The sequence below is a fragment of the Rhinatrema bivittatum genome, chromosome 2, assembly GCF_901001135.1.
Source record: "Rhinatrema bivittatum chromosome 2, aRhiBiv1.1, whole genome shotgun sequence".
Lineage (NCBI taxonomy): Eukaryota > Metazoa > Chordata > Amphibia > Gymnophiona > Rhinatrematidae > Rhinatrema > Rhinatrema bivittatum.
Genome location: NC_042616.1, coordinates 43,811,185 through 43,836,128, shown reverse-complemented (window position 1 = coordinate 43,836,128; position 24,944 = coordinate 43,811,185). Strand labels below are relative to the sequence as shown.

At 46.6% G+C, this 24,944-nt stretch overlaps 1 protein-coding gene across 2 annotated transcripts; it reads right to left on the bottom strand.

Annotated features, from left to right (window-relative positions):
* Nucleotides 1-986: 986 nt before the first annotated feature.
* LOC115085950 (zinc finger protein 271-like) lies at nt 987-24,936 on the bottom strand. 2 transcript variants are annotated; one of them, XM_029592511.1, is made up of 4 exons: nt 24,662-24,936; nt 13,760-13,886; nt 4,639-4,758; nt 987-3,674 (listed from the first exon to the last, which is right to left on the bottom strand). In XM_029592511.1, the coding sequence occupies exons 1-4, from the start codon at nt 24,782-24,784 to the stop codon at nt 1,168-1,170; spliced, it is 2,877 nt and encodes a 958-aa protein (XP_029448371.1). In that variant the 5' UTR covers nt 24,785-24,936; the 3' UTR covers nt 987-1,167. The 2 variants fall into 2 exon arrangements, with proteins under 2 accessions (XP_029448371.1, XP_029448372.1); XM_029592512.1 differs by lacking the exon at nt 24,662-24,936 and adding an exon at nt 19,521-19,869.
* Nucleotides 24,937-24,944: the final 8 nt, after the last annotated feature.

Sequence of the window (24,944 nt, the reverse complement as noted above, 5' to 3'; positions counted from 1 at the left end):
CAAGTGTTCTTGTCTATTTCCTGTTATCCAGGACTTTGGCTCTCATTTTTCCAGCTCCTGTATCCTTCTTTGTGCTCCTTTTTGGATCGGCTCCCTGGATCTGTTTTATGACTTTCTACCATCCAGAATTTGGCCCTTGTCAATGTCTCACTCTGTCCGATCTCTGCCTTGGTTTCTTACTCCCCCCCCCCCCCCCCCCCTGTTCTGGCATCTCATATCCGCTGCTTCTCTCTGGGGCTTCACTGTCCCTGCTTCTTTCCTTTGGCAAAGCCTCTTCCAATTCCTTTGAGTGAATATCATCTACAGATTTCTTTCTTTCTTTTCATTTATCCAAAGATATGAAATTGACATTAATAGTCCATGTTTTCTCCAAATATTCTCCTCCTCTTTTCCAATTTTTGACACTCTCTCTTGGTGTATCCTCTTGATTTGAATACAGGGTGTACTGCATAGAAGTAACAGCAGATAATCTCTGGCTCCTCAGAATTCCACGTGATCACATCCAGGCACCATAATAATGTCTTTAAACTCTGTGGTCTTTGACCTGCAACTATGGCAGGAGAGATATCTTCAGCTGAAGGATCTTCTTTCTTTCCACTCAGACATTACAGTTTGGAACCAACATTTCTATTAGCAGTGCTGTTCTTCTGTTTTTTTCCTTTTCCAATGGTTCTCTTGCATCAAGCTTTTTATCAGTTGGAAAAAAAAAGTCTCAGGTGATCACATCATCTTCATGGTACAGACTAGTCCTTTGGCACTGACATTTCTATTAGCAATGGATTTTCTGGTGATTTGTTACACTTAGTGTCTGTATGGAGCTTTTTCCGCATACAGTGCAATGGTCTCTCACAGGGTAAAGGCTCCAAATGGGTTTGTTTTGTGCACATCTTGAGAGGAGTGAACCTCACTCATAAGCCATGATATATTGAGTAGAGATGTGAATCGGAACTGAAATCGGATCCGATTCTGGTTCCGATTCACATCTCTAATATTGAGTATGATCTCAGTCTCTCAAATTCACTGCTAATGCCTTCTTCTTCTTTTTTTTTTTTTTTTTAATACTATTATTATGCCAAAGAGAACTTCCTTGTGGAGATTGTAGGCAAATGTCTAGATGCATCTGGACATTCCTTTTAATTAGGCCAGTGGCATCCAATGCAATTAGAACTATTTCAGTATCTTTCTCTTGCCAGTGTGGATTTTCTGGTGTGTTATGAGGTTACCCTTCTGCCTAAAACTTTTACCACAGAAAGTACATGAAAATGGTTTCTCATCTGTGTGGATTCTTTGGTGCACTATGAGATTTGTCCGCTGATTGAAGCTTTTACCACATACACTACATGAATTTTGTGCCTCATTAGTGTGGATTATCTGGTGTGCTCTTAAACCTAGTTTATGTTTGAAGCTTTTACCACATTCAGTACAAGAAAATAGCTTTTCATCAGTGTGGATTTTCTGGTGTGTTCTTAAGCTTAGCTTATGTTTGAAGCCTTTACCACATTCAGTACATGAAAATAGCCTTTCATCAGTGTGGATTTTCTGGTGTGTTATGAGGCCTATCTTCTGGCGAAAACATTTATTACATTCAGAACATGAAAATGGTCTTTCACTTGTGTGAATTCTGCAATGCACTTTGAGATTTCCCTTCTGATTGAAGCTTTTACCACACTCAGGACATGAAAATGGTCTCTCATGTGTGTGGACTCTCTGGTGTTTTGTAAGGCCTGTCTTATTTCCAAACCTTTTATTACATGCAGTACATTGGAATGTTTTTTCAACAGCATGAACTTTCTTGTGTAATGTAAGGTGTGTCTTCAAAATGAAGCTTTTATCACACACACTACATAAAAATGGTCTCTCACCAGAGTGGATTTTTTGGTGTGTTATGAGGCTCATCTTATTCCTGAAGCTTTTATCACACTCAGTACAGGAAAATGGTTTCTCACCACTGTGGATTTTCTGGTGTGTGGTGAGGCTTATCTTCTGGGTAAAACTTTTACCACATACACTACATGGAAATGGTCTCTCTCCTGTATGGATTCTTTGGTGGACTATAAGATTCCCCTTCTGATTGAAGCTTTTACCACATACATTACAAGAAAATGGTTTCTCTTTTGTGTGTATTCTCTGGTGTATTGTGAGGCCTGTCTTAGTCCCAAAGCTATTATGACACTCGGTACACTTGAATGGTTTTGCAACAGCGTGAACGTTCTTCTTTTCTGTAAGGTGTGTCTTCAAACTAAAGTTTTTATCATACACAGTACATGAAATTAGTCTTTCAAAGGTGTGCTTTTTCTGGTGCGTTATGAGGCCTATCCTCTGGGTGAAACTTTTATTACAGATGGTACATAAAAATGGTCTCTCACCTGTGTGAATTCTTTGGTGGACTATGAGATTTCCCTTCTGATTGAAGCTTTTACCACACGCATTACATAAAAATGGTCTCTCATTTGTATGAATTCTCTGGTGTATTGTGAGGCCTGTCTTATTCCTGAAACTTTTATTACACTCAGCACATTGGAATCGTTTCTCAACAGTGTGAACCTTCTTGTGTTCTGTAACATGTCTCTTCAAACTGAAGCTTTTATCGTACGCAGTGCATGAAAATGGTCTCTTGCTGGTGTGCTTTTTCTGGTGAGTTATGAGGCCTATCTTCTGGGTGAAACTTTTATTACATACAGTACAAGGAAAAGGTCTTTCACCCGTGTGAATTCTATGGTGCACTATGAGATTTCCCTTCTGAGTGAAGCTTTTTCCACAATAATTACATGAAAATGGTCTGTCATTTGTGTGGATTTTCTGGTGTGTTGTCAGACTCATCTTCTGCCTGAAGCTTTTATCACACTTGATCTGGTGTTCTATAAGCTTTGTCTTCTGTCTGAAACTTTTACTGCACTCAGTACAAGAAAATGTTCTTCCAACAATGTGAAGTCTTTGGTGCCTTGTGAGATGAACCTTCTCTTTGAAGCTTTTACCACAGTCTGCACAAGAAAACGGTCGCTGCCCAGAATGGATTTTTTGGTGTCTAATAAGAACTTTTTTGAGACAGAATGTTTTCCAGCATTTAGAACATGAAAAGGATTGCTCCTTTGTCTGAATAGTGTATTCTTCTGGGAAGTTTTCTTCATTAATAAGGCTTTCTTCATAATCTGCACCTGTAAAAAGCTTCCCGTCTTTGCTGATTTTCTGGTTTTGTACTAACCTTCCCATCCTACTAAAATCTTTGCCAGATTCTGTATGTGGAAAAGGCATGAATAGTGTGTGCATTTCTGGCAGTTCCCCCTTCTGACTGAAAGTTTTCCTATAGTCTGAGCACATAGATGGTCTCTCTTCAGTGTGAGATCTCTGCTGAGATGTCAGATTTACAGGATCCCTGAGGAAAATCCCACATACATCACACCAGCATCTTTTGTCTGTTCTCTGGTTTCTCTGCTCTTCCCCTGTTTGTGTGATATTACTGGCACTTTGCTCACATGCAGTTGAATTCTTGGCCAAGGCTCCTGTTGATTTTTGCTTCTTTTCTGAGATGCACTGATTGCTGCAATTTCTTCCCCCGTTAGTATATAAAGAAGCATCCTCTTTTTTGCTTTCTGATAACATCATGTTCCCTTCTGGATTTTCAATGAGTACCCAGTGCTGCATCTCTGTGTTACTGTTTCTGGGATCATCATTTTCTAGATTAAAAAAACAAAACAAAACATGAGGCATTATTATGTTTGCTGGAGACCCAGAATAAGAAAGTCCAGAGAAGTGAGGGACTCTGATGTAACTGGCATTCAGCCTCAGTAGGGAATAAAGAATTTTTAGGTAATGATGGAGAGAATTCCCCACTGGAGGACTCCAGGCTCCAATAAAGACCCTCTGACCATGGGACAGTAATCAGGAGGGGCTGCTAAAGCACTTCCTGTTTCCTTACTGAGTATGACAGTAATAAATAGAGCTCTACAGTTAAAGTCTAAAAGTTAGGGCAATTCCCATCCTATATTACCTTCATATATGGCCCTCAGATGCTTGCGGGACAGTAATTTTCACTATTTTTCAAGTGAGGGCCACTTTATCAAAAACATTTCAGTGACAGAACCAGACTCTTCACTGGACAAGGCAAACAGTGATCTGGGCAAGAAGGCAGCACATCCCCTCCAATGATGCAGCCAGTTCAGCCTGTGCTACTATTCTCACTCCCCCATTACACTCTTCCCTCCAGCTCCTCTTCCCCACTCGTCAGCCTCCACCATTCTGTCCCCACTCTCATTCCTTCCAAGGTGGCTCGCCTCCCAGTTACTCCCCCCCATCCCCTTCTCCGGAGACTTGCTGCTGGATTTGCCTCAGGAACAAGTATTTTGTTTTCTTCAGCTTTCACATGGCTGTCAGTGAGTTGGAGCCATGCGGTGCCCAAATGCCCTGGCTGTTGTCCCAGTTTTGCAAGAATACAGGAGTTGGTTAGAAGATAGTAGGGGAGTATGAAATAGGGAAAGAGTCAGGGAGGTGCACTTAGGGTTGATGGGATTCACCGCTGGCACCAGCTGCCTTAAAATGAAGAACATTATCTTAGGGCTTTGGGTCTCTGCAGTTCCCAGTTGCTCCTTCCACTCTTCACCTCAGCAGTTTTACCCCAGTCCCTCTTATCACTGCACTCACCTGAGCAGCTGCTTCTCCCAGTTTCTCTCTCCTCCGATCCCGGCTCATCCCTGATGTACGGCTCCTCCCCTCGTTCAATGTGGGATATGATATCAGGGGTGACAGTCAGAGAATCTGTTCCTGGGGTAAGAGCATGGCATTAGGTTTCCCATAATCACTCTGTGATTGACTCACCCAGATTAAGAAATTTGAAAACATCTATATATACACAGTATAAGGGTTGTGTTAATCACACTGTTGTGTCTGTCTGTGGTCACCAAGTGGTGCCTTGAACAGTGGAAGGTGCACTGTGCAAAGACAATTTTGTTCTGTCTATAAAGCCTTCTCTCTCAGGCTTTCCCTCACCCCCCCACACAGATTCTCACTGACGCACACACACACACACACACACACACACACACACACACACACACACACACAGATTCAGACCATACTCCCACAGGATCCCACTCAAACTCAAACACAGACACATACACTCACAGAGGCAGGCCCACACATATACAAATGGACACAGGCTCCTACACACATATACAAAAACACACACATTCAGGCTCCTACTCACACACTCGCACAGAGGCACAGACACAGACACGCACACCCTCCCATTCACACATCCACACACACATGGACTGCCACTCACACACAAGATGCTCCCACTCACATATATGCAAACACATAGAGATGTACACACACACACACAGCCTCTTCTTTGGCACTGCCAGGTCCCTTCTTCATCTAACATGGGATAGAGTCTGCGGCAGTCCTCTCCTTCTGTGCCCAATGTGGGATGGGATCTGCGGCAGACATCCGGCCTCTTCAGCAGCTAAGGGATACGGTCCCATGGCAGCCAGCAACAGGTGAGGTTTAATATCCTGTCAATGTACTTTATAGAGAGGTGCTCTGGCTTTCTATATGCTGTTAATTACTTAAGAAAACAAAATAATATACAGTATGTTGTTTTAAAATATACGAGCAGACTACCTGAGCAATGCTGGGCATGTTTTGCTAGTTTACAGCACACATATTGCCACCAATATTCAAATCCTCACTTGATTGGGCAAAGTTCAGTCGTCATTTAAACCCCCTTCACTCATCTTTATACTCCGTCTCCTTCTATGAACGGTGCACTACATTATCAGTTTCATCTCAATTTGCACAAGCCTCATTATTTCTTTTAAAGCTAGATGAAACAGAGAGTATGATGGCAGATAAATGGGAAGGCCCATTTAGTCTGCACAGTTTGATTCTCACTGCAATGCAATAAACCAGAGCAGATCTCTGATCTTGCCCTCATCTCTGGCCAAAACGGGATCCCCATGGGCCTATTTCTTGCTCCCTGGATCTCTGCGACTGTTTATGCATCCAGCTCTTGCACTGGGAGAGGCTGTTCCTCTCATCTTCCACCCATTCTGGGAAGAAATACTTTCCTGTTTTCTTCTGTGTCCCAGAAGAATCCTCCTGCATTTTAGGCTTACAAATCATTCAGAAAGGAAAAATTGGTTCTTACCTGCTAATTTTCATTCCTGTAGTACCATGGACCACTCCAGACTCCTGGGTTTTGCCTCTCCACCAGCAGATGGAGACAGAGAAGTTTTGACTGACTCTGCCCTATACCCTGAGGTGCCACCCACAGTCTGTCAGTATTTCATTGTATCGAAGCAGAACACTATAAAAGAGTAGAATAAACCACTAACATCCCCCCTCAAACTGGGGGAAAAGAAACCTCGCCACGTTAACTATCCTGCTCACAAACCTCACGTAGGAACAGAACAGGCGATAACTGTGAAACAAGTAAGAAAATAATCTGCAGGACCAATTAATTCGTACAGGAACAAGTGGACTCTCAACTACACCCTTAAGTAAACCAGGGCGGGACTCTGGACTGATCCGTGGTACTACAGGAACAAAAATTAGCAGGTAAGAACCAATTTTCCTTTCCCTGTACGTACCCGGATCAGTCCAGACTCCTGGGATGTACCTAGTTGGGGTGGGACCCCGAGAGCGCCGCTCGGATCACACCTGCACCAAAATCCCCAGAGTCTGGGGCCTGGACATCCAAATGATAATGTCTAGCAAAAGTGTGCAAGGACTTCCAAGTGGCCGCCCTACAGATCTCTTGCGGCGACGCCATCTGACATTCCACCCACGATGCTGCCTGTGAATGGGTAGAATGTGCTCGTAGAGCAACTGGAGTCGGATGGCCCTGTAACAAGTACGCCGAACCAATAGCCTCTTTCAACCTGCGAGCAATCGTCGCCCTAGACGCTTTATGTCCTCTCCTGGGACCACTCCATAGGAAGAACAGATGGTCCAACACACGAAAAAAATTAGTAGTGTCCAAATAGCGTAAATTAACGCGACGCACATCCAGCTTTTGCAAGTCTCTGGACTGAGGATCGGAGCGATCTAAAACTGGAAATGAGGGGAGCTCCACCGACTGATTGAGATGAAATGAGGACACAACCTTAGGGAGAAAGGAGGGAACCGTCCGTAACGAGACCCCCAAATCCATAATTCTCAAAAAGGGCTTCCTGCAGGATAAAACCTGAAGCTCTGACACCTGGCGAGCAGAGGAAATAGCCACAAGGAAAATAGTCTTTAAGGTAAAGTCCTTTAACGTCGTCCTCTTCAAGGGCTCAAAGGGCTCCGCACAGAGACCTGAGAACGAGATTGAGACTCCACGAAGGACAAGGATTCCGTACTGGTGGGCACAAATGTTTCATCCCTTGGAGAAAACGTGCTATGTCCGGATGCGCAGCTAAAGCTACCCCTTGAATCCTACCACGGAAGCAACCTAGGGCTGACACCTGCACCCTTAGAGAGCTGCACGATAAGCCCTTTTAGAAGCCGGCCTGCAAAAAGAATAAGATATCAGACACCAAAGCCCGAAAGGGGTTCACTTTGTGTTCTACAAACCAAGACTCAAAAATCCCCCACACTCTGTCTTAAGCCAGGGAAGTAGAAGGTTTCCGCGACCGTAAGAGGGTAGTGACTACTGCGTCTGAATATCCTTTGCTCTTCAGACGTTGCCTCTCAAAAGCCATGCCGCAAGACAAAAATGATCCGCCCCATCCATACAAACAGGTCCCTGGTGTAGAAGATTGGGAAGCTCCTGAAACCTCAGGGGACCGTCTACCACCAGGTTGACCAGGTCCGCAAACCATGGACGCCTCGGCCACTCTGGAGCTACTAGGATTGCCTCTGACGAGTGAACCTCTATTCATCTCAGCACCTTGCCTATGAGAGGCCAAGGCGGAAACACATACAGCAGTATGTTCCTTGGCCAGGAGAGAACCAGGACATCCACCCCTTCGGCTCCTGGCTCCCTGCGTCGACTGAAGAAACGAGGAGCCTTGGCATTGCGAAATGTTGCCATCAGGTCCATACTTGGAGTGGACCACTTGTCGCATATGATCTGGAATACCTCTTGAGAGAGCTCCCACTCCCCGGGATCGAGCCTGTTGTGACTGAGAAAATCAGCCTGAATGTTGTCGACCCCAGCTATGTGGGAGACCGCAATCCTGGCCAGGTGCTGCTCCGCCCAGCTTTTCAATGGTTGAGCTTCGATCGCGACCAGTTGGCTCTTGGTTCCTCCTTGACGATTGATGTAAGCCACTGCAGTCGCATTGTTGGACAGAACTCTGACAGACTTCCCCTATAGGAGAGAATGCAACACTAACTGTACTGCTCTGGTTTCCAAACGATTTATCGACCACCGGGATTCTTCCACCGACCACTGCCCCTGCACAGATGTCTCCTGACAAACCACTCCCCAACCGGAGTTTCTGGCATCCGTAGTAACCACCGTCCATTCGGGAACCTCCAGGGACACCCCGCAGCTCAAATTGTCTGCGAGGAGCCACCAATCGAGACTGAGATGCGCAGAGTCTGTAAGAGGAAGCTGAAGGTGAAATAGCTCGGACACCGGATTCCAACGGGAGAGTAATGCTGACTGCAGAGATTTCATATGAGCAAAGGTCCATGGGACTAACTCCAGAGTGGAAGCCATCGACCCCAGGACCCGTAAATAATCGAAAACTCTGGGAGGATGCTTGGATAACAAATCCTGGACTTGCTCCTGTAGCTTGCTGATGCGATCCCTTGTCAGAAAAACTCTCCTCTGAAGTGTGTCGAAGAGGGCTCCTAGGAAGGTGACTCTTGACAGGGTTGATCACCCAATCGAGAGAACATAACAGTTGAAGTACCCGTTGCACCACCGACTGGCAGAGAGACTCTGATTTCGCTCGAATCAGCCAATCGTCCAGATAAGGATGAACATACAGCCCTTCCCTCCGGAGCTGAGCTGCAACCACGATCATCTCTTTGGTAAAGGTCTGGGGCGCCTTGGCCAGACCGAATGGCAGGGCATGAAATTGAAAATGCTCCCCCATGACGGAGAACCTCAGAAATTTCTGGTGATTGGATCTGATGCCGACGTGCAAGTATGCTGCTATTAAATCTAGCGACGCCAGGAATTCTCCCTTGTGAACCGACGCAATGAACAATCTGAGGGTCTCCATGCGAAAGCATTTGTTGACTCTCTTGAGATTGAGGATGGGACGAAAGGTGCCTTCCTTCTTTGGTACCACAAAGTAAATGGAGTAGCATCCCTTGCGGCATTCCACGGGAGGAACTGGACAAATTGCTCCTAGATCGAGAAAGTGCTGTAGGGTCTCTCACACTGCCTGCTGCTTCTCCTAATACGAGCATGGACAGACGAGAAATTGGTCTCGAGGGCACCTAACAAAATCTACCGCGTTGCCTTGCTGTATTATGTTGAGAACCCAATGGTCACACATTAGTTTGACCCATTCCTTGTAAAACAGAGACAACCTGCCCTGTATCGACAGAACCAAGGAAAGGCCTTACTGGCATCATTGGGAAGACTTAGGTCCTCCTGCTGCCTGGGGAGCACCTGCTCTACCGAAGCAGCATCCCCAAAAGGACTGGGACCAGGATTGCTGCCTGCCCGAGTTCTGCCGAAAGGAAGAACCCGATGACTGTGAGGACCGGAATCTCCTATTCCCTCGAGAATGTGACCTAGGGGGAAAGGAACTCCTTGCTCTAGACTTATTCTCAGGGAGAATATGGACTCTATTCTCCCCTAGGGATTGAATCATATCTTCCAGATCTTTCCCAAAGAGGAGCTTGCCTTTAAATGGCAGAGAACCCAGTTGAGCCTTAGAGGTGAAACATCCACGGCCCAGTTTCAAAGCCATAGTAATCTGTGAGCAGAGACCACTGATATCATAGTCCTGGCCGAGATTCTTAAATCATAAAGTGCATCTGCACTGTAAGCCACAGCCGCCTCCAGTCTACCGGCTTGGATGGTCTCCTCCTCAGACAGAGAGGGGCATCTCTGTAACTGCTGGACCCAGCGGAGTCCTGCCCTCAAGGAGAAACTACTGCACATGGCCGCCCGGACTCCCAGCGCCGAAACTTCGAATATCTTCTTAATCTGAATGTCCAGCTTACGATCTTGAAGGTCCTTGAGGGCTGTCGTGTTACGATTTTGCTCGCGGAGCCCATCCCACGAGCAGGCCCTTACTCATCGCCGCCACTGGCCGCTTTCAAAGCCTTCAGCCCGAGGCAGCAGGAGCTGCCACCGAAGCGCCACTTCTTGCAGCCCCGAGCTGCCGCCGATGTCATCCCCGAGCAGTGGGAAGGCCGCGGTGCCGTCACCTCCTCGCAGCCTGGTGCCGCCGGGCCCTGCTCCCTTCTTTGCGGCCTGGAGTGCCACCGCCACTGCCTTCTATCTTCATGGCAGGAAACCGCCCGGCTCCTCCTCCCTGAGCGGCAGGGAGGCTGCTGTTTCTTCATTCTTCGCAGCCTGGAGGCCGCCGCTGTCCTCAGTCCTGCTCCACTCCCTGGGTCCTCCTCTAGGCACAGGCACGTGCCTCTTCAAGATATTTAAGTGGCTAGCGATGGGAAAAGCCCGCGGTCCCACCGGATGTCAGCTTCTGTCAACTTCCTGCTTCAGCCCTATAAAAGGGCTCAGTTCCTGTTCCTCGGGGGGGCCTTCAGATCCGGTCTTCTTCGGATCCAGGTCCTCCGTGGTCTTCCTGTGCCTTGATGGATCTTCGTTCCTTGTTCTTTGTGTTCATGAACTTCGTCTCCTTGATGTTCCTGGTCTCGTCCCTCGTCGGAGCTCCCTCGTCGCCTGTCTCGTGTTCCTGATATTCCAGATGTCCAGTTCTCCAGGTGTCCTGATGTGCCATGTTCCTGATGTCCCTGTCCTGACTCCATTTGTCTCTTCTTCAGCTCTTCATCCAATTCCCAGGTCCCTCATCTGTCCACCTCTCCTGGCATGCCACCATCGTGGTCCATGACCAGCCCATGGGGGGGCTGTGTAGGGCGCCTCGTGGTACAAGGCCTTCTTCTTGTCTGCAGCGCAAGCCTCCTGTTTTTAATGCCTTGCTTCTGAGAATCCTGAGTCTTGAATCCTGTCCCAGTCTTCGGAGTTCCTTGTGCCTGCTTGCGTCCATGCATAAGACTCTGCCAGAACCTGTTCCACTCCAGCGTGGTCCGCGACCAGCCACAGGCGGCTGTGTAGGGCATGCCCCGGTGCAGGCCTCTACTGAATCTTCGACATGTTCCAGTCTCAAGTTCCACTTCTTCGCCTGGAGTCTGCTTCACTTTCAGTGTAGTCCGCGACCAGCCATGGACGGCTGTGTAGGGCGCACTATGAGGCAGTTCTCACCCAGTACTTTCGCTTGAGTCCTGAATCCTTGTCTGAGTCCTGAGTATCCTGAATTTTCGTTCGAGTCTTCCAAGTTCCTGAGTTCCTGTCTAGTCTTGTTCCTGCTCTCAGCCTCCGTCTGACCTCACGAGCTCGTCATTCCCAAACAGCGGGTACGGAAGGGCTACTGAGTGGCTGGAGGGCTACTCATGACCAGCATTGCGTTGCTGGGTCACACTGGTGCGTGTAGGTCCAGCGGAGGGCTAACCCTGCCTTGTTCCTGCTCTGAAGTTTCTTGCCTTAGTTCCAAGTCCTGCTTGTATGCTCTCACCTCCCATGGTGTGCCTTGGGGCTCCTCCCTGAGTCATGCCAACGTCCAGGGGGTCACGCTCTTCCATGAGCTATCAACCGCGCTTCCACGCTCTCAACACCAGCCTTAGGCCGCGCCCGCATCAGGATCCGCAAACCTTGTGGTCGCAACATGTCACCCCCGTAAACGGAATAGTGATCTTTTTGGTGACAGCTGACACTGCTGCATCCACCTTGGGAACCCATAGGAGATCCAGAGCCTCTTCCGGTAAGGGGTAGAGCTTGTCCATCGCCTTACTGACCTTCAGGCCCAAATCTGGAGTATCCCACTCCCTGAACAACAAGTCCGTGACTGAAAGGTGAAATGGAAAGGACTTGGTCGGACCACGGAGACAGACCATGATTGGATTGATCGAGCCCATGCGGGAGTCCTCCTGAGGAGCATCAATACCCAATTCCTCCAAAATTGCGTGGATAAGAGGGCCAAGCTCATCTTTCCTAAAGAGACGGACCACCTTAGGATCATCCCCATCCACCATGTGGGAACCGGGATTGGAAGAAAGACTCTGGTCCTCCTCTACAGATGTGCCCTGAGGAGGCCAGGCCCCTGGCTCTAGATCCTCCAGCTCAGAGGAAGAATCCGGTCGTGACGGGAGGAGCTGGTTCTGAGGGGGCGCTTAGGTTTAGGAGCCCCCGCAGCCTCCGAGGACCTTGTTCGCTTAACAGGCAGGGATCCCGATTTTCCCGAAGATGGGACTGCCCCCGCGTGCTTCCTAGCTGACCTTTGGGCCTTGAAAGCCGTATGCAGCAGAAGGATGAAATCCAAGGAAAAGGATGATGAGGAGTTTGAGGCCCCCCTCGGGGCTCTCCTCCGTTGCCCCATCATTTACATCACCAGAGCCACCCCCCTCAGGGGCAGTATGCTGCGGGGAAAGAGGAGGAGGGGATTCCCCTCCCCCCATCATTGCTTACTTCACCGCAAGAAAGGAGGACAAAATGGCTTCGCTCCCGCGCTGAGTGGGAACGGATCTGTGGCAGCGAGCCGCAAACGCTCAGGCCTCGCAGGCTCCCGGCGCGGTCTGCAAATGCCGCTCCCACAAACCATCGCGAGCATGCATCCCCACAGGCCCGGCAGGCTGCACCACGCGGCATCTGAGCCGAAAAAGCAGAGTGAAAACGGCAGCCGAAAGCAAACCACTGCGGCAGGGGAAACTGGTGCTGAGAAGTGAAAGACGCAGCGAAACCGTTTGGGATTTTTTTTTTTTTTTACAACCTGGTCGGCAGCTTCCAACAGCGCGGGTCCTGTCCCTTCTGAGGAGAGTGAGCCGGGCTCCCCGGTATCACCTCAGTGGCTTAGGGGAGCTGCGGCAGGATCCTCGACCCCGGCTCCACTAGCCTCAATACCCCTCAGGACCTGCCAGACCCCCTGGGAGGCTTCACAGGAAAAACTATCCTTTTTCCTTTTTTTTTTTTTTTTTAAAGACATAGTACAGCTAACTAACTCCCTCAAATAATCCCTTTTCCAATTTTTTTCTTTTTTTTTTTTTCCCAAAACTAAGGACTAACTACAGACTGCAGGATTTTGCACCTCCACCATCTGCTGGAGACAGAGAATTACTGACAGACTGTGGGTGGCACCTCAGGGTATAGGCCAGAGTTCAGTCAAAACTTCTCTGTCTCCATCTGCTGGTGGGGAGGCAAAACCCAGGAGTCTGGACTGATCCGGGTACATACAGGGAACCAGGCCTAGAAACCAGCACCATTAGCCTTCATTCATAAACCTGGGGTTAACAGACACGTGTCTGTCCGCTCCTCTCATCTCCTCTAGTGAATACATATGTGTCCTTCAATCTCATGTCATAAGGCTTTTGATGCAGATTCCGCACCAATTGTGTGTGACATCCATTCTACCCTCACTATAAAAACAGAGTCGCAACTATTTTTCATTTTTATTAGGAACCCAGGGATATCATATAAAAGACAATTCTGAGCATTAAACTTTATTGAAATAAATTAGTAAAAAAAAAAAAATAAGTAAGTTTTGCAATGATCACTTTGCTTCTTCTCAGCTGTAAATATGCAAAAGATGTAACATGACAAGGAAATAAAAAGTATTTAAAATGTATTACTTACCAACTGAGAACAGGGACTGATAATTCTCCTTCATCACATCCTTGTAAAGCTCCTTCTGCCATTCTTCTAAATCCTCCCACTCCTCCTGGGAGAAATAGACGGCGATGTCCTCGAAGGTCACTGGGACCTGAAACACAAACCCTTCCACACTCAGCACCTTCTGCATCACCATCTGGTCACCTTCCAGCAAGGCAGGGTAGACTTTTCCATGTGTTTGTAAGTTACAGACCATGCCCCCGGTTTTCTGTAGCAGATTTCTCAAGATTCCATGGCAAGAGTTAGCAAATTCTATGGCAGATTTTTCAAAATTCTGCTGCATTTATGTATTTGCATATTAAAGGGTAGATTTTTAAAAATTGCGCGATCGCGTACTTTTGTTCGCGCACCAGGCGCAAACAAAAGTACGCTGGATTTTATAAGATACGCGCGTAGCCACGCGTATCTTATAAAATCGGGGGTCGGCGCGCGCAAGGTGGTGCACATTTGTGCAACCTGCGCGTGCCGAGCCCAGTGCGCGCTGCCTGTTCCCTCCGAGGCCGCTCTGATTTCGGAGCGGCCTCGGAGGGAACTTTCCTTCGCCCTCCCTTCCCCTACCTAACCCACCCCCCCCTTACCTTTATTCCACGATTTACGCCTGCGAAAAGCAGGCGTAAATCTGCGCGCGTCGGCCGGCTGCCCCGCTCCGTGTTCTGGTCCCAGGGGCTGGTCCGGAGGCTGCGGCCAAGCCCCCGGGCCGAAACCACGCCCGCGTCGCCGCCCCCAAAACACCGCGTCACGCCCCCGAAACGCAGCGTCATTCGCCACGCCCTCCCCTTTTAAAAAACCCCGGGACTTACGCGCGTCCCGGGGCTCTGCACGCGCCGGCGGCCTATGCAAAATAGGTGCGCCGGCGCGCGAGGGCCCTGCGTGCGTAAATCCGCCCGAATTTACGCGCACAGGGCATTTAAAATCCGCCCCTAAGTGTGTGTTGTTTTTTTTAATTATTTTCTAAAACTAAAGTCATTTTCTGACATTTGAGTCTAGTTTATTTGGTTATTTATTGGAGGAAAAGGTCAAATCTAAACTTACTAGTTAATTTCCTTTCTGTGAGTCCTGACAGACCAGTCCAGAAAAGTGAGATTACCCCTGACTCCTTCCTTTTTGTGTGTTTGTGTGTCACTGTAGGATAGGTCTTCAATAGCCTCTTGCCCTAGCTCCTTCTACTTTTCTCTTTTTTTTATGACAATATGAAAAGACAAAAGAAAGGAAAAAAATGTCTATCCCTGCTAGGCTTTGAATCATCTGCTTTGCTCTTCCTTTCCTGGTAGTGACCTGAATTCTTCCCCCTTTCTTTTTTCTCTTTTTAATTTTTTTTATTTTTTGAGAGTCACTTGGAGAGCAAGAAAGAACAATTAACTACCAGGGAAAAAAAATTATCATCCTTCTGCATTTTCCTCAACCCCCTCATTTTCTTTTTTTTTTTGACTAAACATTCTTATTATTTTTCAGAATGGGTTCTGAACTTGTCTGTTAGGACTCAAAGAAAGGAAATTAACTGGTAAGTTTAAATATCACCTTCTCTTCTTCTGCAATTATTTTGCTTTTTCTCTTTTTTTTTTTTTTGTAGCTTCCCCTGCTATCCCAGTCTAGCTACCACCAGCTGGTAGCAGAGAACTACTGAAGACCTATCCTGCCATCCTAGGATATATAGTCTGGAGTGACGTAAAAAAGGGAAGGAGTTCTCTGCCTTCACCTGTGGCATACAGGAATAATCCCACTTGTCTGGAATGGTCTGTAAGACTAAGAAGAAGGGATTTGGGGTGGGTGAGTCAGGTAGTTGCACAGGGCACATCACCTGAGGGGCACCCTGAGGACAATGGGGACAGAGGAGGAGAGGCTCAACGTGGCCGCAGCAGATCCCATCGAACCACAGCTGAAGGAAGCATTTGTGTGGCTGCGGTGGATCCCATTCCGCCACAGCCTAAGAGAGGACCGGAGGGGGGGCACCATCAGTTGAGAGGGATGCTTTTCGCCCAGAGTGCTATTTGCCCTAAATCTGGGCCTGGATCTTAGTGATTAGTGCTGGTTTGGAAGGAGGGGACAGGATCTAGGAATGGGGACCGAGGGGATCTTAAAAGAGGGAAATGAAGAAAGGATATCAGGCAGGAAGGGTAGAGGATGGAGGAGGATAGATGAACAGAAGGAAAGACGTAAAATGAGGGAGAGGAGTAAAAAGGGAAGAGGAATGATTAGGAGAAAGGGGGGATCTGGAATCAGAAAAATGGATGTACCTTAGGTCTCCTCACTCTCTCCACACACACACCCACCCTCCAATCTCCTCATTCACATTGCACAGCCTGCCAATCACCTCACTCACACTCTACAGCAACTTGAACCTCTCATTCTCTCATCCCCTCCCAAATCTTTCACTCACACTCCACACAGCACCTCCATTCCATTCAGTCACTCACATCCCCTCTGAGGGGAAGAAAGTAAAGGGAGCTCGTAGAGTTGGGAGTAGAAAGAAGAGGGATATCCTTCCTCCAGGAAATCTCTTTTCTCACGCATACATCCTACACCTCCTCTCACATACACTCCACATCACTTCCAATCTCCTCACTCACAAATTACACAACTCTCTGATCCCCTCCCTTATTCACCCCCACCATTCCCTTCCTCCCACAACCCTTTATTCACTCACATATATAAACTCCATAACACCTCTAATCCTCTTCCTTATTCCACCTTCACCGTCCCCTCCCTCTTACACACACACACCCCAAACAACTTTTAATCCTATCATGACATCCCCCCCCCCCTCGATCCCCTTATTCTATACACATCCTCACTGTCCCCACTCACAACCCCTGCCTAACTTTCACCTCCAAGTCATCTGCGAGACTCACACTGAAATCCTCCTTATCAATGTACACTGATCCCCACACCTCTTTAAAGCAGAGTAAAGCAGCAGCAATCCAGCACCTTGAGCTGCCTTTTCTTCCTGTGCAGCCCAGGGCTGACGTGTCATGTTTGGAACCATGGGGCCAGCCAATACAGTGCAGTTCAAAGCGAAGCTGTACAAGAGGAATCAATACAGGGTGCCACATTACTGCTGCTCTACCCTTTTTTTTTTTTTTTAAAGAGCCTGGGAATGTTACACATAGGTAAGGAGGGAGGGTCAAAAAGCTGTACTGGCCACTGGTGCTGCTTAGTGCCTTAGCCTCTGGTCTACCATGGCAAATCCACAGAAAAGAAGCAATTCCAGGGGAAATAATGGATTTTGCAGGCCTTCCCATAGCCACAGAATTGCAGGAAACTAGGGGCCCTGGTCACAGGAAGATAACAGAAAGTTCAGTATTCAGCAGCACTGCGAGTGGACAATTTACAAGCTAAAGCTAGCTGGATACATTTTCACAGAAATTCAGCAGAGCACTGCCGATTAGACATTCTGCTGAACCAAGGATAATGTTCTAGTTAGGCAGATAAACTCTCCAGCATGGCCAGATTTAGCAGGATAAGTTATTGAGCTAACTCTGAAAATTGGAGTTAGCTGGATAACTTACCTCTGTCCCTGAATGCCCCCAGATATCTCCAACTTATGCAGTTTTCATCCAGCTACAATTCTAGGTACATTTTTAAACCCTGGTGCGCATACATCCCGAGGTTTACGTGTGTGGCCGGGCAGATTTTCAAATGGGTCCGCCCATGCGCGTAAACCCCGGTACGCGATTAAATACCGGGGCCTGTAAGGGGGGGGGGGGGGAAGTGGCCATTTGTCCTTGTGCCAGGGAAGCGCACACTGGCTGAGTTGCTTCTGCTCCGGAGGAGCAGCAACTTAAAAAAATAAAAGAAAATATGTATGGTAGGTTAGATTTAGGGGGTGGGGAGGAGAGGGGAAGGGAGGTTAGGAAGGGGGATAGGGAAGTTCCTTCCCAGTCTACTCCTTAATTGGAGTGGACTGGGAGGGAACTGGGGAAGGCCAGGATGCGTCTCCGTGCCTGCACATACGCGTGTGGACCCTGGATTTTATAACATGCACACGCGTGTTATAAAATCGGTGCATCCATAGGTGCGCGCCAGGATGCACACGCATAGGTTTAAAAATCTACCCCTTAGTGTTCAGAACAAAAGTAAATTTAAGCCCCGGGCTTTGATAATCTTATTCCACAACTTAGCAGGACAAACCATCTGAATATTGACTCCAGAGACACTATTGTGTTTTCACTTTCTCTACAGCAGCAATATCAGAAACGATGTGAGCAGCATCTGAAGAGCCATCTCCCAGAATGAATGGGGTTTATTTTACAAAGAAACAGAACACCTGTTCTATATCTATCCTCCCTTTTTAAGAAGTTATCTGGAATTCTGATTTTCACCTTCCTTTTTTTATGTTTTATTCTTGTAGTTTAGAAAAAAATAAAATACAATGCATAGGAGGTATTTCATGAGACTTTAAACGTAACATTGTTTGTGTTTTACTCCTATGACTTAGTCTATATGCGGGGTATTTCTTACGGGAAATATTTTTATACTTCTTAAGCTATGAAAATAGTCGTTTTACCACAGCTGCCCAAAGCAGATCACCATCTAATGTAGTGGGACAAAATAAAAGAAGACCCGAGGATGACTAAAAAAAGAACAGTACAGAAAACAAAAATAAACGGATCAATTCCCTTCGTAAAACATTTGTGTAATTCATTCATAGGGCTAAGATTTATCAAACGTCTATCCCATAACTACAGTTCAAGGGTTTTCAATTTTTTTTTTCTATTTTTAGGTTTTAAAGGCAGGAAAAGAAACCAGAAAGTACTGCCTGGAGACAATACCCTTATTCAATAAACATACACATGGTTACTGTGACTCCAACATCGCTCTAAGCTACAACAGCAAGAGGAAATGTGGAAAAAAGGATTTGCACTCACAAAGTGGGGAGTAGCTGGCTTGTTACGGCGGTTACTACCCCAAACCAAATAAGCCTGATACTTCACTTTCAATGCATATCCAGCATAGCTCTCTGCTTCAACGGCAGGGGAGAAGAAAACCTGATACTTCACGCATATCCAGCATAGCTCCCTGCTTCAACAGCAGGGGAGAAGAAAAACTGATACTTCACACATATCCAGCATAGCTCTCTGCTTCAACGGCAGGGGAGAAGAAAAACTGATACTTCACGCATATCCAGCATAGCTCGCTGCTTCAACGGCAGGGGAGAAGAAAAACTGATACTTCACGCATATCCAGCATAGCTCTCTGCTTCAACAGCAGGGGAGAAGAAAAAAGGATTCGCACTCACAAAGCGGGGAGTAGCTGGCTTGTTACGGCGGTTACTACCCCAAACCAAATAAGCCTGATACTTCACTTTCAATGCATATCCTGCTTCAACGGCAGGGGAGAAGAAAAACTGATACTACAAGCATATCCAGCATAGCTCCCTGCTTCAACAGCAGGGGAGAAGAAAAACAACCAATAAGGGCTGTATAACACAGTCTGGGTAAAACAAATAAGCATGGGTGTAGCTTGCTTATTGCGGCGGTTACTTCCCCTACTACCCATAACTAATCAAGCTTGATATTTCACTTGGTTGCAGCTCCATCACTGCTCTCTACATTAATGGTGGGGGTGGAAGGGAAATAGAACCAAAGAGCTAAGAGAAACAGATAAGTATGAGAAAAAAATGTGAAGCTTGCTGGGCAGACTGGATGAGCCGTTTGGTCTTCTTCTGCCGTCATTTCTATGTTTCTATGTTTCTATATGTTTCTATATAAAGGGGGCGAGCTCCTACCTGAGCAGAAGCTCCTGCAGGCATTTTCCTCTCTGCTTTTGCTGCTTTCAGGATTATAAAATGATTTTAGGGATGGAGAAGAGCTGAGCGTTTGCCTCTTACAGTGCTGGGGGAGGGAGAGAGGGAGCTCCAGCTGGAAGGCTGCAGGAGAGAAAGTCTCTTTTTCCCCCCCCCCCTTCTTTGCTGGGCTCTTTCCCTAGAAACAGAAAAGCGCCTCCTATTGCCTGGCGCACACTGATGATGTCAGGAGAGGGCTGTGCACACAGCGTTACCGTGGCAACGCATTGGTTACTAACTGGCCTGAAATTCTGGCGATGTTGCCAACCTCGCTTATTTCCCGCGAGTTTGGGCGTTCTTTCCTAGCGATTCTCTGTCCCGCCCCCCATTCGCGGATTGCTTCTTATTGGGCGGTTTTTTGGGCTTGGTGGGAGGGACCTGTGCCAGCTGTCCTTGTGATTGGCTGCTGCCGACGAGACTTGTCTACCGTCAGAGGAGCACGTGGGCAGACAGGCACTGACAGCAAGCAACAGCGTCTGGTGAGGGTTTTATGCAGCACCGCAGGCTTGAACGCTGGCGAGAGTGAAGCACTTAACTGGCAACAATCAAGAGGAAGGGGTTCTTGAGTGTGCTGGGGGGCGACACTTGCTTGGCGAGGGGGCCGAGGGGGGGGGGGGGGTGTCTCACTTTGAAGGAGCTACAGAGTTCAGTGGGTGAGACTGGAGTGGTGGTGCATCACCCTTCAATGCAGCTGGCCTGCATTGAAGGGTGGCTAGGTAGAAGCCATTACTGAATAATGAATTGTGAGTTTGAAATTTTACTTTTAGTGCATATTATCTGGAACAATCTGTAATCCACCAAAATCTGATGGACATTTTAGGGGGTTAAATACTATTGCAAGCCACTGTATTTCCTCCATTACACCCACAAAAGTATTTTTTTAAGTGTTTTCTGTGTCTAAATACTTTCTAATAAAAGTAGTTTTAGTCTCCTATTTTAACATTGGTTTTTTTTGGCAAATAGTGCTTGTTCTTTCATGATTACCTGGCAACCCATCTGGAGCCAGTTGTCAACTCAACTTGATAATAAGCTACAGAAACAATTGCTAAACTGCCAGATATACACAGTGCTGTACAGACACTTACAGGAGAAAGTCCCTTCCCCTGGAATTGCTTCTTTTCTGTGGATTTACCATGGTAGACCACAGAGGCTAAGGCACTAAGCAGCTTACAATCTAGTCAACAGCCAGATGGGTGTTGAGTAGCAAACATGGCTCCTGAAGTGTAGACAGGATGTTAAGGCTGCAAACCAGTCTCAAAACAGTCACCTAAGGTGTGGTGTTCTGCAGGGTTCCATATTGTCCCTTAGTATAGATAGATATACACAATGTCTTATAGAGCACAAGTGATCAGCAACACAAAGTTGTCATAAGAGTACATAATACAGGCTCTTGTCTAATTGAGTATAAAAAACTATTATAACACTTACATTTTTCTATCCCTCTCTGAGATCATACATGCATAGTCATCACCCCACTGCACTCAGCACATCTGGCATTCAAATATTTCCAAAAGGTATTCCAAATCCTATCATACAAGAATGCCTTTTTCTGAAGAGAAAAGGTCAGCTTTTCAATTAAGGCAATATCATGAACCTGTTTATACAGTGGGAGATTAATGGCTTGGCTTTCCAATGAGTTGGAATTGTAATTCTAGCCACGTGAATAAGATGATCACACAGTTTGCTTTGAAATCCAGTTAAAGATATGTTAGCCCAAATCCCAAGAAGACGTGTTGCTGGCATAAGAAGCACATTGCAGCTCAGATTGTCAGCAATTTTTAATTCCATCCTTTTCCAGAAACTGTTCACTAGAGCACATAACCACCGAACATGTATGTAGGACCCTACTTCCCACACCCTCTCCAACAAAGTTGAGACATTAACAGACAATTTTGTGTAAAAAAGAGGGCGTCTGTAGGTCCTTCTCACTAATTTGTACAGTAACTTGTCTGCTGCATATGGAAACATTGTATGTTTTCTTCCATATCCTCCCCAGTCTCTTTTAAACGTAGCCCTTGATCCCTCTTGCAGGTCAAACTCTTCCTGGTGAATGTCAAAGGAATTTACATAGTAATGACGGCTGAAAAAAACCCCCAAATACTCCATCCCGTCTGCCCAGCAAGCTTCTTATGGAGTAACTGCTGCTCCATGAAGGTTACCCCCCAAGCTTTATGTTAAGGGCGGTAATATTAAAAATCAAAACCAAGCAACTGTCAAACCCAGAACAAAACTACTGCTATCAACTTTTTATAGAGTGAGCAGCCTTCCTGATAATTCATACAGTGCTGCTGCTTGAATGTGCTTTGTTTTTGGACTTTGGCTGTAGAAGCAGTCCTGCGCTTTTTCCCTAATATCTGCATATGCCAACTCTGGATCATAAAGGTGAAGCTTTATGAAAGGCCCAGCGCTGGTTGTCGTCTGACTCCAATACCCCTTTACTCGTTCCCCACCCCACTGTTGAAGCAGAGAGTGATGCTGCAGTTGCATGAAAATCATGTAAGCTGATTGGTTAAGGGTAGTATTCCCCATGCATGAAAATCATGTAAGCTGATTGGTTAAGGGAAGTAATCCCCATGCATGCAAATCATGTAAGCTGATTGGTTAAGGGTAGTAATCCCCATGCATGAAAATCATGTAAACTGATTGGTTAAGGGTAGTAATCCCCATGCATGAAAATCATGTAAGCTGATTGGTTAAGGGTAGTAATCCCCATGCATGAAAATCATGTAAGCTGATTGGTTAAGGGAAGTAATCCCCATGCATGAACATCATGTAAGCTGATTGGTTAAGAGTAGTAATCCCCATGCATGAACATCATGTAAGCTGATTGGTTAAGGGTAGTAATCACCATGCATGAAAATCATGTAAGCTGATTGGTTAAGGGTAGTAATCCCCATGCATGAACATCATGTAAGCTGATTGGTTAAGGGTAGTAATCCCCATGCATGAACATTTATTTTATTTATTTATTTATTTCGGATTTTTATATACCGGCATTCGAGACCGCAGTCACATCATGCTGGTTCACATAAAACAGGGGTGCATAATAAACATAAACTAGAACAATGGTGCGGAAAAGGCAGTTACATGTAACAGGGTGACTAGATCTTGGCGAAGAAGGAAGAAAAAGGATAGGTTATTAATTCAAAAAAGGCTAACGATAATGGAGATGGTTAACAATGGTGTAAATGGAGATGAGGGATGACTTTGAGGTGTTAACATCATGTAAGCTGATTGGTTAAGGGTAGTAATCACCATGCATGAAAATCATGTAAGCTGATTGGTTAAGGGTAGTAATCCCCATGCATGAAAATCATGTAAGCTGATTGGTTAAGGGTAGTAATCACCTAGCCTTCTGTTAGAGGTAGCAGCTGCTGCTCCATTCTGGTTTCCCCTCAACCCCCCTCCATCTACCCTTTTCTTAACTTCCAACTCTAGCCTTTAGGGATTCACAGTGTTTACCCCATGCTTTTTTAAATTCATTTACTGCATTTGTCTTCACCTTCTTCCAACAGGGTAATCCAGGCATCAACCACCCTCTCTGAGGAGAAATATTTCGCCTGACATTGGTTCTAAGTCACCCCCCTGAAGTTTCATATCATGACCCCTAGATCTACTGTTTGCTTTTCTCCACAAGATTTGAGGAACATGCATCATTAAAACCATTCAGGTATCTGCAGTTCTGTATCATATCTCCCCTGCACCTCCTCTCTTCCAGGGTGTACATATTCAGATCCTTCAGCCTTGCCTCATAAGTCGTCTGGTACAGACACCACACTATTTTGGTTGCCCTTCTCTGGACCGCCTCCGTCCTGTCTCTATTCTTTTTCAGATACGGACTCCAGAACTGAACACAGTACTCCAGGTGAGGCCTCTCCAAGGACATTATCACCTCTTTACTGGTTATTCCTCTCTCAGTGCAGTCCAGCATTCTTTTGGCTTTAGTTATTGCCTTGTCACATTGCTTTGCCACCTTCAGATCATTAGACACTATCACCCCAAGGTCCCTCTCCCAGTCCGTGCACATTTGTCTTTCACCCCCCCCTCCCCCATCACATACAGTTCTTTTGGGTTACTGCACCCCAGATGCATAACTGCACTTTCCTAGCGTGTAGCAGATGGACTCCGGACCAATGGGTATAGTGTACTCCTGATAGCAGTTGGAGACGGATCAGATTTCAATCTGACGTCAGACCCTAGTACATATACCCCTGCAGGAAGTGCAGATGCTCAGTATTTTCCGTCTCCATAGCAGTTAGGGACTCTATGCATGCTAGCACAGCGTTAGAGTAAATTTTACCAAAGAAATCCAAATTAAGAAGAAATCTTACCTCTACAGACGAGCCCTGCTCTCCTGCGGTGACACCCGTTGGGTCCCTCCCCCAGTCGAGATTCCCGAGGTGATTTCCGCAATCCCTCGGAGGTGAGCCTCGGTCCGGCAGCCGACCCTCGGCGGGGACCTAGCCCCCGACATCGGGTGAGATGTCATTAAAATGCGTGAGACTGGGAGAATCTGTGTCATGACATCAGCATTTGAGAGCCAGTCTGTGTATTTCTGGATAAGGCAGTGTGGCCATTGTGTTAGTCCACTTGAATGCTACATCTATGAGTCAGGCCGAACATCAAAGGCAGGAGCCAATTCATAAGATCAAATGCTGAAAGCAAGATGAAGGCGACTTATCCGGGGGGGGGAGGGGGGAAGCAATTTATAGAACCGGATCAATGATCAGGATAATAAAAGGAAATTTTAAAACAATCCAGCAGTGCAAGAGTTTTGAAGTTAAAATGATCAGACACTTCAGAACTGAGAAAAACAGACTCAAAGACCTAGGTTTCTTACCTGATTATGAGATAGCAAATTATACTGCCTGTCACCTTCTGATCACCCATCAAACACCCCTCCCCCCCTCACTCCTCCTCACCCTTCCCTTCCCATTATCATTTAGAATGCCTTTTTAGGATTCACTTATATTTCCTGGCAAATGTCATCTTTTGCTCATTCTATTCTGATCTGAGGAAGAGATTATTAGCTCTCAAAAGCCAGTCAAGAAATGTATTAAGTTAGTCCAATAAAAAGGTGTCACCTTATAGGTTTCTTTTTTTTCTCTGTGTATTTCTGGATCAGACTGAATTATAATCACAAAATCTTGACCGACAGCTGTTACTCTGCAGACAATTCCTCTCCTAGGAAAAACATCCACATTCATATCAGTTTCAAAGGGAAACTCCCTTCGGACTGTGAGAGCCCCTGCAGCCTCCTCCCAGCGCTGCAAGGTCTCAGTTTACTGCTCCCTCCCTCCTTTACCTCCTGACATCATCAGTGTGCGCGGAGCAGGAGGAGGGAAAGAGCTGCCCAAGAAGAGAGAA

What these genes read in the sequence shown, in the direction of transcription:
- LOC115085950 (XM_029592511.1), bottom strand. Translation starts at nt 24,784, where the DNA reads ATGAATGTGGATGTTTTTCCTAGGAGAGGAATTGTCTGCAGAGTAACA. An exon ending in AAAAAAAAGAAACCTATAAG is followed by an intron (nt 13,887 to 24,661) that starts GTGACACCTTTT and finishes TTTGTGTTTCAG; the next exon opens with GTCCCAGTGACCTTCGAGGA. An exon ending in TCAGTCCCTGTTCTCAGTTG is followed by an intron (nt 4,759 to 13,759) that starts GTAAGTAATACA and finishes CTCTTACCCCAG; the next exon opens with GAACAGATTCTCTGACTGTC.